Genomic DNA, 19,217 nt, shown 5'->3' on the forward strand with positions numbered 1-19,217 from the left:
ACTTTTCCTGATCCTCTGCATCCAGTAATAGCATAATCAAGGTGATGTTTGCCCATTGTGTGTGTCTGATTTTTTCAGTCTGTCTTTCAAAGGGTGAGCTCTGTGTACTGTGAAACAACTGAGAAAGAATTTAACTTCTCCCATGCAATTCATCCACACCTCTTTCTAAACCAGTTGACATTTCTACCATGGCCATATTTCTAACAAGGCTCTCATTTCCAGACCCTGACTTAAGGCATTTACCAGCTAGGTAAAACCTAACAGTTAATCATACATCCCACAGGAGAACTGACAACCTAGATGAACAGACGATGTGAACAGATCTTCTACTTTCTCTTCCTACTTTCCTCTCTGTAATTCATTCCCCTCACTAAGGTTACCACTTCTACTAAACAATTTTATTAAGCTCAAAGTCTCTCTCCCCCTCAAATTTAAAACTCCATCAACCCTTTCAGCGCAACAATGCCTGTTATTCTTGCCACTACCAGAGAACGTTACCCATGGAGGACTATTAATGGTGAAAGGGTTTAAAACAACCACCATCACCTCTTTCTCTATTATATTTTTCTTACGTTCTTCCTACCAACATCTGACGTACCTGTATTATTATTTGATATTCTTCCCACTGCCAGACAATTTATCAACTTCTTCGTTAGTGACTTTTAATTTCATTTTTGCTATAAAATTATTTCCTCCAGCTTTAGGAAGACCTCTTTTAGTGAAGGGGTTACTGAAGGCTACATCTAACCCCCTCCAATTTGGTTAATTTCTCCAAAGTGGGATAAAACTGTCTGAAAAAAGCAAGAATTAAATGAAAAATACATAACTGAATTAAAGAGGTTAATGAAGTCGACTATGTATACCTAAGCCATTCTTCCTCCTCCATTTTTCAAATACATCTGCCTCCTCTACTGTCCATTCATGTTTCTCAAATTACTAAACTAAAACTATTAATAATTACAGATAAGGGGTGTCTTACAAAACACTGCAACTTTTTTCATACAACTGCTAAATTGGAGGAAAATAGCATATCAGATTTTTGGGGAGTAATGAGACTTTTTTTTTTTAAGTTACAAAGCGATTACAGAGTTTCATACAACTTTTTTTTTTCTTTCTTTATGGCAGCAACAGAACTGTAACAAGCCATTTTTCTGTAACTTACTATGCTCATTACTGGAGTGCATGTTACAGAATACTGCAAAAAAAATTTTTACACATGATGCTGTAAACTGAGAGGAACGGCAAATCAGATTTTTAGGATGTAATGAAAAATAGGCAATTTTTCTATAATTTACTAAGCTAGTATCACATTCTTTCTTAACATCTGGTACTGTATGATGGGGGGAACTGGCAAATCTGATTTTTAGGTAGTAATGGAAAGTAATGAGTATTTTTATACTGATATAACAGATCATCAGACTGAACAAGTTAAAGGTGACAGATTACTTTTCTTTCTTTTCAATGGCATCTCCATCTGAGCTGAATAAATTAACTGGCATTTGGATGAATTCATCTATCCATCCATCATTAAATCCAGTGTTGCCCCATGAAGAGTGTACAAGCCCAGGGCTAGGCAAGTTGGTCCTGACATTTAAGATGTGAGCAAACAGCCTCACTTATCCCTGTGTGGCATTATGTGAACAATAAACCCCAACCATCCCCCAGATACAAACCTACGCAGGCTCAATCCGACTGGAGCACCCTAATTACCCACTAAACCACCAGGCGCCACAATTTGCTTATATAGTTACCACCCAGCATAGTAAATGGTTACCTGGTGTACAGGAAACCATTTGGCTTGTCACTCAGTGTAGACTCACCCACAGGCAGAAGGAAGAGGAAAGAATTAAGGAAAGAAAGACAGAAGAGGGAGTGTAACATCACCCATAGGCAGAAGGAAGAGGAAAGAATGAAGGAAAGACAGAAGAGGAAGGAAGGAAAAGGAAGGAAGGGAAGAAAGGGCAGATACCCGAGAGTAGCACTACATCGAGTGAATGGATGGTGAGTGCCCTCACCTATACCTCATGAAAGGAGTTGAGAGAGAGATCATGAGAATATTGGCACAATCCCAAGTCAGTGTCAACTGTTAAAACCACAATAAGAAAGTGTGTTGGGTGTCTCTATCTCCCTGCTGATTGCACTGTGCAATCTGGCATACACACTAAGCACATATAATGCTCAATCTCTGCCAAACTAATAATGAGAGTAGAATATATGACTTCCCTACCTTCTTGAAGATTGCATTTTAGTATATGATATGCACCATACTAATGTTTGCAACATCTCCAGAACTAGGTATCTCATCTGGAAGCCTGCATTCACCCTTCCTGTTGTTTCAGAGTGAGGTGCCTTTACTACCAATTCTTAAAACTATAAGCATGAAGGTATAAGGACAGTCTCATTTTCTCAAGGTCATTAATGGAACAGGTGTGTGTGTTTGATATCGTTGCCAGTAGCCAAGCAATAAAGCACAGCCAACAATGAGCTACGGAGACAAGATGTGCTTCACAGATCAAATAATCATAAAGAATGTGGGCTTGCCTTTCCTTATAAAATGCTTATCTTTATCACCAAGTGATCCCCCCCTTCTTTTTACTTATTCTTGCTTTTATAAGAAACAGAAACAGAAACAAATCTATCCTAAGCTGAACAATATTCTCAATTGGCAAGAATATATTGAAAAGGTTATTTCTGTGCTCACTGGGTTGTCTCTTCTACAAATTGCATTTTCATGGTCTTATGAAGTTCCCTTGCATCTCCTGAAGAGTTTTACGGTGCATTTTACACTTGGTATTTTCTAGTACATCACTCAACTTTCAAAAGATCTGTACACTCTTAAATAAATAACATATATACAGAATATGAACAAGCCATAGAAAAATTAGTAGGGAGGGGGAGGAGGAGGTCTTAGGAAGTCTTCTAAGACTATAAAAATACAATTCCTGTCTCTCCACCTCAATTTTCTTTCCCTACCTCTCTACATGTCTACTTTCCACACTTCTCAATGTCAATTCTCTCTCCTTATCTCCCTACATGTCTAACTAGATTCCATGTCCCTCAACCTCATTCTCTACATGTCTCAAACTACTTTCCAGGTCTCTTCACCTTCCTCTTACAACTCTCAAACTACTTACCATGTCTCTCAACCACACTCTCTTTCTCTACATATACAGAATCTACTTTCCACAACTCTCAACCTCAACCTGTCTCACCTTCTCTCTTGTGTATCTACTTTCCAAACCTCCACTTTCATGTCCCTCTAACTACATTCAACTTCTCACTCTACATGTCTCTACCTCCCTCATTCTACATGTCCCTTTTCTACCCATCTCTCCACATGCATCCATCTACCTATTACCTCTTGCTCTCTCTCTACAACAACCTTCCTGTACCTTCATCTAGCCCCAGCTGCTTCAAACGACCCCTAGGCAGGTGTAACCACCCTGGGGCACCAGAACCAGTCCTGGGAACTGTACATGGCCCTACAGGAGCAAAGGGACATTCTCACAGGCTTAGGGGTCCCACTGACACTTCTTCCTTACTAGTCTGCTTCTGTATAAGAAAAGTTGAGTTTATTATGCTATTTATACAAACTATTATAAGTATCAGAATAGTATTACATAAGAGAAATATTAAGGTGTAACATGCAAAACAAAACCCCCCCAATGTGATAACACATTTTTTTTTCATTTGATCCCTACTCTCTCAGGATAACATATTCAGTTTAGGAGAGACTTACCATCCTTTTAGTATTAAAGATACTTCCTAAGCTGAATAAAACTGTCAGTGGCAAAAATACACTAATATATTTTACTATATTGTAGGAATTAATGAGGATGTGATTTTAAGTCTCCCATCTTTCTTAGGGATTTAACCTGCACATTATACTCCAATATTCTCATGTGCAACTCAAACCATAAGAACAGTCTGCAAAACACACAGCATATTAACCAGCCATATACAGAAACGGACCACTAAGGAGGGCATGCCAGCAAGCCCTGTCAGCCAACAAGAACACGACCTAAAGCCCCCGTCCAAGGGCCTCTATGGTGTCCCCTCCCTCTGGCACACCCCCTCCACATCACTCCGCAGGCAAGGCTCGGTACTTCTTGATGCGCTTCCACTCCCCCGTATTGTAGTTCATCTGGAAATGTGTCTCGGCCAGCATGTTTACAAATGAACCTTCTGGCTGCGTCACCGTCTCTTCACCCTCGCTCAGCTTTATGGTCACGATATTACCCAGGTGCGGGCATGGGTTTTCTGGCAACAGGAGATAATTATTTAAGTTATTCTTACAACTATAAACATATGAGTAAATACCAGTATTAAAAGCAATGTGGTATAAAATCCACAGATGCTTATTATCAGAGTTGGCACAAACCATTTTCTTTTTTCTTTTTTTTTACAAAATCCATTTTTTTTTTTTTCAATTATATTTGATGTTATTCTTTTTTATTCCAGCAATTCTACCCCTATGTATATCAGTTTAACAAACAATTACTCACAGATATAGTATGAAGAAGGGTTTAGGATGTTTTTTTTTTTTTTTAATTGCCATGCCTATAAAAGTTAAAATATTTTGGGGTTGCATACTCCAGCTACATTAAGTGCAAGTGTTGAGAGAATATTTTCCTCATTTGGACTGGTACACTCAAAACTGAGAAACAGATTGGGAGTGGAGAAGGCTAGGGAACTGGTATTTCTTCACCAAAATTTTGAACAAAGATTATAATTTGGATGAGTCAGTTAACTGAAGATCTTTCTGTGGTCCTATTAGTTTGTTGAGTGTTTTTTTTTTCATCATCATCATCATTAGAACCTCCTTTCCCACCCTACCGTATTGAGATCTCTCTCCGTAACAGTTCTCAGTATAAATTTATTCTATTAATTAAATGTGCAGCATTCCATTATAATGTACTGTATACCCGCATTTTTTTCTGTTAACAAGGCTAGAAAGGATTTCTTTAAAACAAATTAGCTATAGTTTACTGAAAGGATTGATAAATTTGTCCATTTATGGACTCCGATGTACCATAAACATGTTTTTGGTTAGAGCATTTAATTAAAAATTTCAGTCCACCTTACTATTTTTAATCTTGGTATTAGGAATACAGCTGTACATAACTGAAAACCACAAGTAATTGATAAAAAATAACAAAAAATATATACAAACCAAAAATGAGTATAAAAAAAAAAATTGTTTTTTTGCTTGGTTTAAACCAGTGGTTTAAAGTGGCCAACCCTGAACATTATACCAGTATTCACAAAACAGAATTCTGCAACAAGTACCCTGCATGGAAGACAAATTATAATCCACGAGGCTTACATGAAGGAGTGTTAGTGACAACTTTAACATACGGATGTGAGACTATGGAGTGGCATGGAAATGAAAAGTCAAGAGTGACACCAGTGGAGATGGTACTGCTGAGGAATGTATGTGGAGTACTGAGAGTGGATAGGATACGAAATAATGTGATTTGTGAAAGACATGGGATGAGGAAGTCTGTGGACACCAGAAATGATGAGAGTGTACCAAGATATGGTAATGTGGAAAGAAAGGATAACAATAGAGCAGTGAAAAAGGTATATCTGAACGAATTTGAAGGAGGGAGGAGGCAAGGTAGGCCAAAGACAAGGAGAGGAATATGGTGAATGAGTGTATGAGGAAGAGAGGTATGGAAGCCGGTAAGGCAAGGGGGACTGACAAGAGATCAAGTTGGCTGGATGAATATTGTGAGAAAAAGTGCATGATCAGGATCTGGCACCCCTTTTAATAAGACTGCGTCCGGACTGACTGTCGGATACGTTTATGTGACGCTACAGAATGTGGTGGGAGTTTTTGGCATATCAGATAAAGCCAGGATTCAGGAGGTTTGAACGATGAGTGAATGGAAGCATGGCCCACTGGACTGCGCAAACTTGGGCTGTCTGGACGTTACTACTCCTCCTCACCTGCCCTAGGGCGGGAAAGGAGCTCCAGATGATGATGATGATCATATATATATACACTACAGTGTACTACATTCATCTTTCATACCAATTCATCAAGCTTTTATTTTTAATGCACTGATAATCACCAGCACATAAACTTCAGTGTACATGTTTATAAAACATAAGTCCAATCTGTAGTAGTCTCTTCAAGGTGTAGGAATATAATGCTAGGCTACCATAAACCTGAATATTAAATTGTTGGCAATTCTCCTACACCCCTCCTAAGAGAGAGAGAGAGAGAGAGAGAGAGAGATGAAAAAGTGAAGCCATACTGAATACAGAGTCAAAAGAAAGTATACTAACCTCTGGAGCCAGCCATGAAACCCAGAATAAGAGCCTTCTCTGGCCTGGTAACCTTGTTGCTGGTACGGAACATCTCCTGCGCCTCCAACATTTGTTCTCTCTGAAAAAAAGATTATTGATAGTAGACAATTTTCTTATGTTCTGAAGCTTTCATTCTGATGGCTTTATTTGATATCATATATCAGAAACTTTCCTTTGTGTCTGAAGGGAAAAATGATGGCAAAAGCAGGAAAGGGAGAGAGGGAGGAAAGAGAAGGGAAGACGAAAAGCGAAGAGAAGGCAGTGAAGAGAAACAATGTCAAGAGGGACTGGAGTAAGAGGAGAGAAAGCAATAGAGAAAACAAAATAGGAAACCCAAAACTAACCGTAAGTGAAAGCCCCTTCTTCTGTGACTGTTGCTGCTGCTGAGTGACTGGCGCCTGGTTAACTGCGACCGGCTGAGGCTGCAGAGTGTCTGGTTGTGGCGTGACAGTAATAACCTGTGTGGTGGTTTGCTGTGTCTGCTGCTGAGTCTGCTGTGTAGGCTGTTGCTGTACAGGTGCCGTGGTTAAGGCGGTGGTGGTCAGTGGTGTGGTGGTGTAAACTAGTTCTGGTTGTACTGGCTGCAATGGAAAAAATAAAATAAATTAGAACTGATTAGATGATGCAGCTCTATGCCACGCACAACCCCTCTTGAAGGACCAAGGTGTTGCATCTATGTAGAGAACTGCTGGGGATGTAAATTCAATATATTACCAAAAGAGAATTTAATTAATGCCTGAAAATAAAATTAGATAAATGTATTACTAAAATACAAAATAATTCCTGGAAGACTGAACAAAACTGAAGCACTCTCCTCAAAATACCCATATTCACTGCCTAGGCTCACTGACACTCTTAATAACTACAGTATATGTTGACATGATACAGTTAACTCATCAGCTAGCTCACACACAGTCACTTCACATGTATCTCAAGATAAAACTGTTATTCAACACCGAAAACTTTTCACACAACAAGCTATTAGTTCAGTACAGTAAATCCTCATTTAAAGTTGTTTCATATTAAGATGCTAATGAGTTAAACACTCTTCACCTATTGTAGCTAATAATTCATTATAAGGCTGAAATATGAAACTACTGATGCCTGTTCTTATTACCACTTGGCAACAAACCAGAAACAGTCTCAAAACTGTTAAAATAAAATAGCATCCGCCTGCATGCAAGTTAGTTGGAGTGGAGTATGACGGCATTTACCTCTAGAAATTACGGTAGTTCTTTCTTTGTTCCCTAGGGATTCTTATTGCTTATGATACTTAAACAGAAGATACATTAGATATCACTGTACTGAAAAGGTTACATGGGTAATGCCTATATAGCAGAGCTACCAACCATTAACCCCTTCTTTACCGAATATGTGTTTTGATGTACCCCCATACATCGCCAGCAAACACCCGTGAGACACCGGAACAGCTACCGTGGTATGCTGGTACACCCTCTAATGAATGGCAGCTTATGGGCCTCAGGGTAGCTTGGTAAGGCTGTTTCTGAGGACCTCGTGTTAGCAACAGCTCTGTGTTTTGACGACAAAGACTGTGACGAAGTTCTGACGAATTCTGACATCATAAGATACGTCATGACTGAGTTGCGGTGGCACCAATGGCTTGCTCACTCATCTGTGATGTAACCTCTTTTAGACCAATCATTATTTTATTTATAATTTCTACTACAGATATCGTACTATATTTTCTGCTGACATACGGCAAAATTTACACCCCTTGGCCTGCCTGAGAGAGTCAGTTACCACGCACTTGACCACGAGAGAGGGTGTACAGGATATTTTTCTGTCATGGCGTCTCTGGCAGATTCCGATATTGACGAGTTTATTCCTCATGAGGATACTTATTTAGATATATCAGATGATGATGCAGCAGTGTCTGATGTGTCGGTAGATGACTGTGATCGAAGTTGATGTGAGTGAGGAGGAGGAGGAACTTAGTAGCGAGCTTAGTGACGCTGCACTCTCGGCAACAAGTGGGTCAAGGTCGCCATCACCATCACGTGTGTCCACACACTTCATGCTCAGCTTACAAGGTAAATAAATAAGCCATCCATCTGTGCAGGACATTTTTTTCAAGCCAGTTTGTACAGTAGTTACCTGGGTAACAGTACTTTAGCATAAGATATGTAAACTTATATACCGTTATGGTTTATTTTATAATATTTTTTTATTACCAACATCATGCTGGGTTTATGTGGTCATCAGTATACAAAAAAATAAAAAAGAGTGACTAGTTTCGACGTGGCAAAAAATATACACTACCCCTCACACTACGGGAGGGGGAGCTATCAGGTCGGTATGGGGGGGTAAACGTAATGTTTACATTGGGGGGAGGGGTCGGTAAAGAAGGGGTTAAACATGGCTGACACACTGAAGTATGTAAAAAGCCTTTCAAAATGAATACTGTAAATGAAAATTGTAATACCTGTAATGTGGCATACTGTGGTTGTGTTACCGGAGTTAAGGCCTCTCCAGCAGCAGGTGTTACCGTAACTGGTGTAACAGCCGGCACAACCTCTGCAGCAGTGAATACAGGTGTGTGCACAGTGCGGTACACCACTGTGGATGTACCACCAGCCTGTGTACTGGGGGTGACAATGATGCGCTGTGGAGTGACAGTGGTGGCCGGCGCAGTGGGGGTGGATGGGGTGGCTCGACCACTACCCCCGCCACCACTTGCTTGCTGTAGGGTTGTCCGCGCTGCTATGGTGCCCACCGCTACAGCTGTTGCTGCAGTACATATGACAGTTGTGGGATCAAGCAAGTAAAAAATGATACACATCATCATAAAAATTCTATGCAATCTCCATGTACTATGGCACCCTACAGTGTATGAACAAAGGACCTGACAGTAGCTATTACCTGCATACATATGGCAAGACATCCAATTAACTTCATTTCTGAATACAGAAGACGGTATCACTATGTGACAATAGCAGCAGTATGTTAAAAGGTTTAGGGAAAACTGTGGCTGAATTTCATTCATTCATCATTCAATCCTGCACTGGCCCAAGAGCAGCATAGGAGCACGGGACTAGGCAAGTTGGTCCTGACATTTGAGAGTGACCAGCCTCACTCATCCCTAAGTGGCATTACTTGAGCAATAAACCCCAACCATCCCTTGGATATAAACTTGCCAAGGCTCAATCTGATTGGAGCACCTTAATTACCCACTAAACCACCAGGTGCCACAAATTGGTTACATGGTTACCACCCAGCGTAGTAAATGGTTTCCTGGTGTACAGGAAACCATTTCATTTGTCACTCAGTGTAGAGTCACCCATAGACACAAGAAAGAAGAAAGAATGAAAGGCAAGAGGAAGGAAGACAGAAGAAAGAGTAGAAAGGGCAGTCACCCAAGAGCAGCACTACATTGAGCGAATGGTATGCGCCCCCACCTACCACTAAAAACTTCATAAAAAAGTGTCCTGGCAAGGAATGACACACTATTCGCAGGACTGTGGAAGTTATACATCACAACCATCATCATCAAGACCTCTTTTCACACTTAAGGATGGGGTGAGGTAGGATCCACTGAGTAAAGTATAGGTGACCCAAAATTCTTACCTGAGGGAATTCCATGTTTCTCTGCATACAACATACAGTAAAAGAGCTAAACCCATGGCTGCCTGGTGAGGTATCAAGGAGAATACTCCTGCTGTATCCAAAATAACAATACTAAATACTTCTATTACTTAGTGATGTACCCAAATTCCCTCAATACTCTAGTCCAAAGGAGAACGATTGAGTTCTGCAGGAAATATTGGGCTGACTCCTCAATAAGTGGTATGGTGTCATCTGCACCTAGGAAACAACCTTCAGTGTGAAACAAAACAATGTGCAAGGGGTTTCTACCAAGCTCAACAGAAGTGAATGGTGCTGGTGATAACAATGGAAAAGGCATCATCCTGAAGGGAAGTAAATACAGTATGTCAAAATATAACACATTAATGTACTATGTAGAACTGAAATACCGTCTTCTTCAGCTATAACCAGTAGTGTGGGCTTAAGAATTCCCTGAGTTGGATACAACTATCTGGTAGCAGAAATATCCTATGGAGGACATCACCTGTATTCAAGATGCTAACAGCTGAAAAAGGAATTAACGTCAATGTCCTGTGTAGCGTGAGAAATCAACATACCATGCAGTAGTGGGTAAAAAGTATATAAATGAGTAAATAAAACAGCAACCTCACTCTATAAAAATAAAAGCTCTTCAACATACTAAGAAGAATAAGAGTACCATGCAACAGCTGTAAGAAGTGGCATTGTGGGTGTGGGAGTCCAAGGGTGGATGGGTTTGAAACTTTTCCCAAGTTGAATAAAATTATCTTGTAGGAGTAAGAATAAACTGAATGTGATGAGAATAAACAAATGAGGATATAACCCTGCCCGAAGGCATTAGCAGGTGCAATACCGAGAACCATACTGTATCCACGTACTATGTAAAGTAGAAGTACCACCCGCCGCAGCTGTGAGAAGTGGTGTGGTGGGTGTGGGGGGTCCAGGAGTGGGTGGGTTTGATGGGGTAAGGCCAGCTGCATAGTCTGGGGTTTGTGCCTGTTGTGTGGTAGTAGTCTGTGCCTGTTGCTGTGTTGTCTGTGCTGCCGTCTGCTTCCCCTCCGCCTGCTGCTGCTGTTGTTCCCGACGCTGCTTCTCCTCGGCATCCGCTGCTTTGGCATCTGCCGCATCTTGTGCTTTTCTTCTCTTCTTGGCCTGTAAATATTCAGTTGCAGTTAGAAATATATTCGCTGATGAAGCAGTTTGAAAGATATTACCTGTTAAGGTAGTGTAACCAGCATTTTGTACTATTTTATAATGCATATCATACATACTCTCCCCACATGTACACATGGTCACATATACTTAGAAGTATAGTCACTGATGAAGCAGTTAGAAATATAGTCATCATCATCGTTATCATCATAATTACCCTCCATCCCTCAATGTAAATAAAAAGCATTTCTTAAACAATGTTCTAGGGTTGGCTGCTTTAAACCAATTGTTTTAACCAGTAATCCCCAGCCTGTAGTCCACAGGTGGCCTGAGGCCTACAAATGGTTCAGAACCACTGATTTAAACCATGCAATAAAAAGTGCTCAAGCATAACTAAAGTTAGTCTGGAACCACATGCTTAGAGTTCTGATAGGAAATGAGGAGCAAGGAAATAAGTACAGTACTGTAAATAAATGCTTATAATCACAGCAACCATCCACACAACATTACAAGCAGTGGCACCCACTTCCCACACAGTTTCTCTCGCGCAACTGTGCGATATCATCATACAATTGAATAATTATGGGAGAAATTAAATGCCCGTATTATTGTATAATCGTTGCTTCCCTTTGTCTTAATCGTGACTACTGTAATAATAATAATGACAACAATAATAAGGGTAACAAAAACAAATAATTATACCAAAATGTGAAGATTTAACTACACACTGGGAAACTCAGACTCAAGAGGACAATGTTATGGCAAAAACTCCCTCACCATACCTGTTGTGCAGCAATGGGTGTCTCCGAGATCTCGAGTAGCTTGATACCACCGTCCTTGCGAGGGTTGGCAGGACGGGCAAGGGGTCGACTCAGAGGGGTGGAGCCCAGACCAGACCCACGCAGACCCGAACCTGGTAGCCGACTGGGAATGCCTTTGAGAGGTGCTGAGGACAGGAGGAGGTACTGTTAGGAGGCATGATGGGGTAATATACGGGATGGCCCATGAATACAGCTCTGCTACAAACTCACTTGGCAGTGTTTTAATTGTTGCAGGGACAGCTCAGTCTGCTTGTGTGGGCATGGATGTGGCAGTGGGTGCAGCAAATGAATAAACGATGTTGGGTAGACACTGGCAATACTAAATGAGCCATATATATGGATCACCCAGTATTACAAGTTACCAATATGTGGTATGTTGCTCTGAATGAAATCATCTGACTGTAACCAGAATAAAATAACATAACATAAGCTTACACTGCATATGAGAAAATGACTATCATCTTTTTACTAAAACTATCTTAAAATGTACATGATGCTATTAAGGAAGAGATGCTATGGAAGGAATGAAAAGCCACAGTATGACTTTAACAATGCCACTGAGCTACATGAAACAAGCTGCAAAACGACCAACATCGGGGCCAGGTTAGTGTGAAAGAGCTTGAAATCCTGGCACTTACTGGTATCATTCATCTTGCGTGGCATGCCTCTGGACCTGACAGGTACTGTGGGTAGCTGACTCTTCTTCACATTGGCCTGGGCATCAGCTGAACGATTCAACAATTCTGCCCTCAGTGCTGCCGCCTTTGGCTTACGCTTCAGGGCAAAGTGCTTCGTCAGTGGTGCCTGGGCAGGGATCAAAAGATGTAAATGATGAACATGACCTCCACTGACAATTATATTATCAGGCATCAGAGATATAGGGAGAATATCATAAGACTGACATTTACTAAGTTTCATAGGTGGTATGTTTTTACCTGATGACACTCCCCCTGCACAAATATTAAGTCATGGTTGCATGCTATTTGAGGAGCCTTAATTGAAACAGGAATGATTCTCCTTAGTTACCAGTCAGATTTACTCTCCAGTCTGACTACACTTTCCATCAACCAAGATAAACAGGGATTAGGAATCTTTTTGAAAGCTACATACACAGTTTTGGGGGACAACTTCTGATTTATGAACTGCCTTCAGAAACACTGATTACATAAGCTGGGAACTCCTATAACAACATGCACTCCCACACTTCTCTTTGCTTCCTCACTCTTTTTCTTCTTTCTCTCTCTCATATGCATACACAGAAATAAGGGAGGGAAACGGAAAAGAAAAGAGAGACATAAAGAGAAGGGAAGGGAAGGGAAGGGAAGGAAAGCGAAGGGAGTAAAAAACAAAACAAAACCCTCTTCCCCTCACCTGACTGCCTGCTGCAGCCATAAACGCATTACGGTTGAGGTAGTTACACTCCATGGGTAAAAGACCAAGCTCACTGTGCTTCTTGACCAATTTCCGCAGCTCTGTTATCAAGTCGTGGGTGATCCGCTGGTTCTCTGGAGGCTCTCTGAAGGGGAATGAATGAGGGATTTTCATGAATGGTTTGAAGTGGTGGGAATAATGGATGGTGGGTCTCCTCAACGTAAGGAACTGGAGTTATGATACAGACAATATAAGATTCAACCTTTTACAACACAGTAATAGTTGGGAAGGAACATATATGTATATGCTGATGATAACACTATTTCAAGGTATAATTTAGGGCATTTTTACAACTGTCAACTCTGATGCCCAATTCTACAGTTCACTTCTGTTGTGTCATGGAAGTGGTTCATGACAACTCCTTAGTAAGACACAAAAATAGTGATAATTTGATGGCAAAAACCTGCTACACTATTTTTCCTGTGATGAATCACTTAACATTTTTCTCTCATGGGACTGGCACACTTTGTAACATCCTCTAAGCCATTTATTTTGTATACAGTACTGTATTATGACTATATTCCCTTGTATCTTATTTAACTTTAATAGTAACAGTTTACATGTTTTAAACACTATGTGTTCAGGCATCTAGCAATGACTGAATCTCTCTCTCTCTCTCTCTCTCTTTTTTTTTTTTTTTTTTTTAAAGGTAATAACAGCCATACCACGTTGAGTACACCACTTCCCGTCCGATCAGCGAAGTTAAGCAACGTTGGGTCTGGTTAGTACTTTGATGGGTGACCGCCTGGGAACACCAGATGCTGTTGGCATAATGTTCTCCCTACGTGTCAAGTGGGGTTGGTGGAGGATTAGTGCCCCTCCCTGTAAAACAATTAACTCTAAGCCCTTGGCCACCCCGTTTGGGATACATGGCATCTGGCAATGAATGAATGAATGAATGAAAACTTTATAGGTTTCTTGCCTTTGGTTCTTTCTTCATAGTATTAAAAAAAAAAAAAAAAAAAAGTAACAGCACAAGTAAATATTATCATGCCATACACATATGTAAACTGGTATGATGAAGATGCTAGAGACTGCTCATACGACCCACAAAGTCACCCAGTGCCTAAGTCCTTTGTCGAGGTTTCCGATGAATCTTCTTCCTGTCACAGCTCTATCCTCTACAGTGCCACTACCCCTCCCTTACCTGATGTCCAGGTTGAGATTGCCAGTGGAGGGACACGTGCGCATGATCTCCGCCAGCATGGCCACCCACGCCTCACTGTCAACAACTGCAACCTCAAGGATCTCCTCCAGCTCACCACGCCACTGCAACCACAATAAAATGGCATAAACACTGCTGAATTTGTTGCTGTTATGGCCACAGACTTATCTGAATGTGAACCCAGTGGATTGCAGGTTGAAGCTGCCCTTTTGTACTTCATCTTCCATATGTGGACTAGAGATGGAGCTAAGGGAATTCGTACGTGAGATGAGACGGAGTTGAGAGATTCCATTTCCAAGACAGAGAGGAAGTTCAGAGATGTTTATCAGTATCACAGCATGGACGCACCCCACTCCAGCACCAAATAAAGTGAAAATGGTAATATATCCTTCAAGGTAATGGAAACCAAAACCAGGCTACCTTAGTTCAGAACATTCAATGGAAGATCAACCTAAACTTCTGGTAGCACTTTACAGGACAGAAAAATATCCAGTCACTTCAAGAAAGATTCAAGTCACCGCACGTATGGTGTGACCATCTCCTCTGACCTGAGTATTCTATCACTGGACTGTTGAGTAATCCAGTATCTAAACAAATTAATACTCTCCCTCCCATACACAAATGCATGCACTGGAGTCAGAAACAGTGACAAGGTTAGGTTAGGTTAGGTTGGAGTTGACCTCAAGGCCCAAGATGGTGGATGGCCACTGGGTGTGGACTGTAAAAAAACTGGAGGTAAATGTATGCTTTAGTATATGAGGAAGAAACACTTAATCAGTTCACTTATTCTTACAGTTTGTTATCTATAATTTTCTGACTATTTTTATGGTGGTAAACATTTGCTTCATGGTGATTTTGTTTCCCTGTTGTTTTCCTGACCTGCGTCGTTTCTTGAGCATAATGGTGGATGCTTACCATATTAAAAACTACTTAACTATACCAAAACTCACTTATGTTTCCATTTTGGGTTGTTTGGTTAAGTTACTGTTGATTAGGTTATGGTTATGTAAAGTTAGTATAGAATGGGTTTGGTTAGATCTGGCTAGGTGTGGTAAATTAGGTTATTTTAGGGTTGGTTAGGCTATACTGTTTTGTTAGCTTAGACAGTTTAAGTTAGGTACAGTTAGGTAAGGAGGAAATTACAAGATTTGAATTCAGAAAAATCACCTGGTAAGGACAATATACATCCTGCAGTACTATGGAACATACAAGGGACAGTGGCACACAGGGGTGCACACAGGGGGGGGGCCTGGGCCCCGCCTTAGCTCTCTGGGTCCTTTAAAAATTTATATATACTGTATTTATTTCGATAACAGCAAAACATGAAAAATTGGCAAGTACAAACAAAGAGTAACACATGAGCCAGCAGCTCTCTGACTCTAAACCTGCCTATGACCTCTCGGTAATTACCGGATTACCTGACCTCACCTCACTACAGGCTCCCCCCTTAGAAAATTCCTGGGTGTGCCCCTGGTGGCATATCCTCTACGTTTAATAGTCAGGATAAGTCTAGAAATAGGAGAGGTGCCAGAAGATTGAATGATGGCAAATGTGACCCCTATATTTAAGAAGAGATCAAAAAGACTTGCGAGCAATTATAGACCAATAAGTTTGACCTCAGTTGTGAGCAAGGTTATGGGGTCTTTGATTAGGGATGCAATTCTTATGCATCTCATGGACAATAATCTAATAAAGGGGACACAGCATGGTTTTGTGCCAGGAAAGTCTTGTTTGACAAACTTGATGACTTTTCTGGAAAGAATGACGTCTTACATAGATTCTGGTTTCCCAGCGGATGTGATATATTTGGACTTTCAAAGGCATTTGACAAGGTTCCGCATAAAAGACTACTGATGAAGACAAATGTGTACGGGATTGGGGAGATTATCCATAGATGGATTGGTGAGTAGGTATGAGACAGGAAGCAGAGAGTTGTTGTAAGAGGACAAAAATCAGATTAGATTTGGGAAAAAAGTGGAGTGCCCCAGGGATCAGTGCTGGGGCCCATCTTGTTTACTATATATATATCAATGACACTGATAATATGTAGTCTCACATGTCCTCAAGTTCGCTGATGACACAAAGATCTTTAGTAGAGTGGCAACCCATGAAGAAGTTGACAACTTACAGGAGGATTTGAATAATCTAAATCAGTGGTCAAAGGAGTGGCAAATGTTATTTAATGTGGGAAAGTGTAAATGTTTACATATAGGTCATGGGAACAGTAAACAAACATACAGACTGGTATAGCAGGAGATTGTAAATGAAGACCAGGAGAAGGAATTGGGAGTGAAAGTATGTAAAACATTGAGTCCAAGTGCCCAAATAGCACAGGTGGTATCAAAAGCCAATCAGGTGATGGGAAGCATAAGGAGAACCATAGAGTACAAGAGCAGAAACAATATTCTGTTTGTATAAATCCTTGGTTAGGCCCCACTTAGAGTACTGTCAACAGGCTTGGAGACCATATAACCAGCAAGACATAGATAACATAGAAAATGTGCTGAGAAGGATGACAAGGATGATCTCCACTATAAGGGAGGTCACCAATGAAGACAGGCTCAGGAAGACTGGTTTGGTGTCACTAGAAATGAGGAGAATTAGGAGTGATCTTACTGAGGTCTTCAAGATAATGAAAGAACTGGAGGGACTGAAGGTGGAGGATTTCTTTATTATGGACCGAAGAGAGAGCAAAGGACATCATACAAGATATAGAAACAGTGACCACGACTAAATGTGAGGAAGTATTTTTTCACGTGTAGCATAGTGGACGAATAGAACAACTTGCCAAGAGGCAGTAATGGCAAAAACAGTGAATGATTTTCAGGCAAGGATCAATCCATTAATAAGGCAAAATGGGAGGGGCACCGCATGTGCCAGCGAAGGCTTACTGCCCCGATCCTGAACCGACCACCTCAAGCTCACTGATGCTGAGGTGGAGCTGGTAAGAATACTGGTAAGGTTATCAGTATGTAAGGTTAGGCTAGGAACAAAAAATTTTGGTAAATTTGAAACCCACTAACTCAAAGGCAAATGGCCACCCCTTACGGGATTATGGCGTCTGGGTGTAGAGAGATAGAGTACGTTTTAGAAAATCCAGCATTACTGAAGTGAACTGGAATAAACACCAGTGAATCAGAATGAACATTCATAAAAAGAACAGGGAAAACAAATCCACAGTAAATGATCATTTACCACCTTAAAAATTATTTAAGAAACATTGAAAACAACCTGGAAGCAGATGATGTGAATTGTTAAGGTGTTTCTGCTGCCTTAACTAAATTCATATGTTTACCAAAATTGCATAATTAACAGCTTCAAAATTACACATTTCCCCAGCTTCATTAAGCCATCACTTTGATAATGTGGCTATAATTTGAGATACACTACAGTTGTATATTATATTCATGGGAACTCTCCTACACTTTCTCACACACACACACAAATGCTAGCTGGAAATACACTGCATTATACAAAGACTGCAAAATCTGTAAATGCACATCCAACAACCCTTCTGACTGTAGTTTTTTATTTCAGTTAAAGCCAAGGAATTTCATTGCATTCTTAGAAAAAAGCCACAATAAAGAACTTAATAAGTCTACCAATTTTCATGGTCTACACAAACTTCCATACAATGTTACATTGTAGCATATAAATAATTGGACATTCCACTGATACAATGCAATGTGGCAAGCAATAAATGGCTAACTGCTGTCACTCATCCCATTATCATATTTTAAAGTTCAGTTAACCACCAACATCAGTATAATCACATGTATAACAAATACAACCATCAATCTTGCATTTACGCCCAATAACGACACACCCCACTTGTACCATCCGAAACACATATTCACCTTTACTTCGCTTATTCCACCCTTTTCTCATCGTATCTCTTTTCCCACGTACTCTACACACACTAGCAGACCAAAAGTGCACTCCCCAACCCCTCACTCACTCTCAAAAACCGAAAATTAAGGGAAAATAGGACAGAGCTCAATCACCTCCTCAACATTGCGTTTGGGAATGTGAAAGAAAGATAGCAGCAACTTGAGTTTCACTTGGGTCTGGAGCTCAACGAAGCACTCCTTTATGTTCCTGAGCACTTCCACGTTGAGCTGTGCACATATAGAGCCCTCGGACCACGTGTCAGAGGATGTTCCCAGCTTATTATGGAGCCACAGCGAAATGTCGTTGTCCCTTGCAGCCGCCATTGTTGATAGTGACGTCACAGCCGCCACCATCTTGTTCCATGCGGACCCGCGAACTTTAAAATTATCATGGCTGCGGGGTTTTGTTATTAACACTCTCGGACTCCAATAACTGAGTCCCAATTCAGTAAAATCGTCTGGTATTAGCTGGAATAGAATACTAGAGTTGTTCCTACCATGAAAGAGGTAATGGTACCAATACTGTATTAACATTAGGTTCCTATAGCCACTGATCCATCCTACATGTTTTAACAGGATACCACCTGCCTGGCCAGGCATGAAGTAGTAGGCTATGCAATTGTACGCAAACTGGGACAATATACACTGCATCATCAAGAACTGATACTGATAAATGGAATTTTTTGGAAAATTATTAATTCTGGTTGCTTAGATGTACTTTTTACTTGTCAGTTACGATATTCAATTCAATTCAACACGATATTAGCTGTAATTTAATAATTTTAACCCTTCTGCAGTAACTTTGGAATATATTAACAGTGCACCCACGCCAGGGGTTACCATATTACTACAGCATTTTAT

The 19,217-nt window shown here is 40.6% G+C and overlaps 1 protein-coding gene and 1 non-coding gene across 2 annotated transcripts; one reads left to right on the forward strand and one right to left on the reverse strand.

Moving 5' to 3' along the window:
* Positions 1–1,312: 1,312 nt before the first annotated feature.
* Positions 1,313–18,680, reverse strand: Nelf-A (Negative elongation factor A). The gene is made up of 10 exons (XM_080272030.1): positions 18,471–18,680; positions 14,449–14,570; positions 13,242–13,386; positions 12,509–12,674; positions 11,832–11,995; positions 10,776–11,049; positions 8,759–9,063; positions 6,660–6,896; positions 6,295–6,394; positions 1,313–4,260 (listed from the first exon to the last, which is right to left on the reverse strand). The coding sequence occupies exons 1-10, from the start codon at positions 18,678–18,680 to the stop codon at positions 4,082–4,084; spliced, it is 1,902 nt and encodes a 633-aa protein (XP_080128156.1). The 3' UTR covers positions 1,313–4,081.
* On the forward strand, positions 13,953–14,071 carry LOC145399570 (5S ribosomal RNA). The gene has a single exon (XR_013897321.1). It is a non-coding gene; the product is annotated as a 5S ribosomal RNA (ribosomal RNA).
* Positions 18,681–19,217: the final 537 nt, after the last annotated feature.

This window comes from Coenobita brevimanus, chromosome 49 (assembly GCF_032717465.1).
Source record: "Coenobita brevimanus isolate Jiangsu-jjx chromosome 49, ASM3271746v2, whole genome shotgun sequence".
In the NCBI taxonomy this organism is placed as follows: domain Eukaryota; kingdom Metazoa; phylum Arthropoda; class Malacostraca; order Decapoda; family Coenobitidae; genus Coenobita; species Coenobita brevimanus.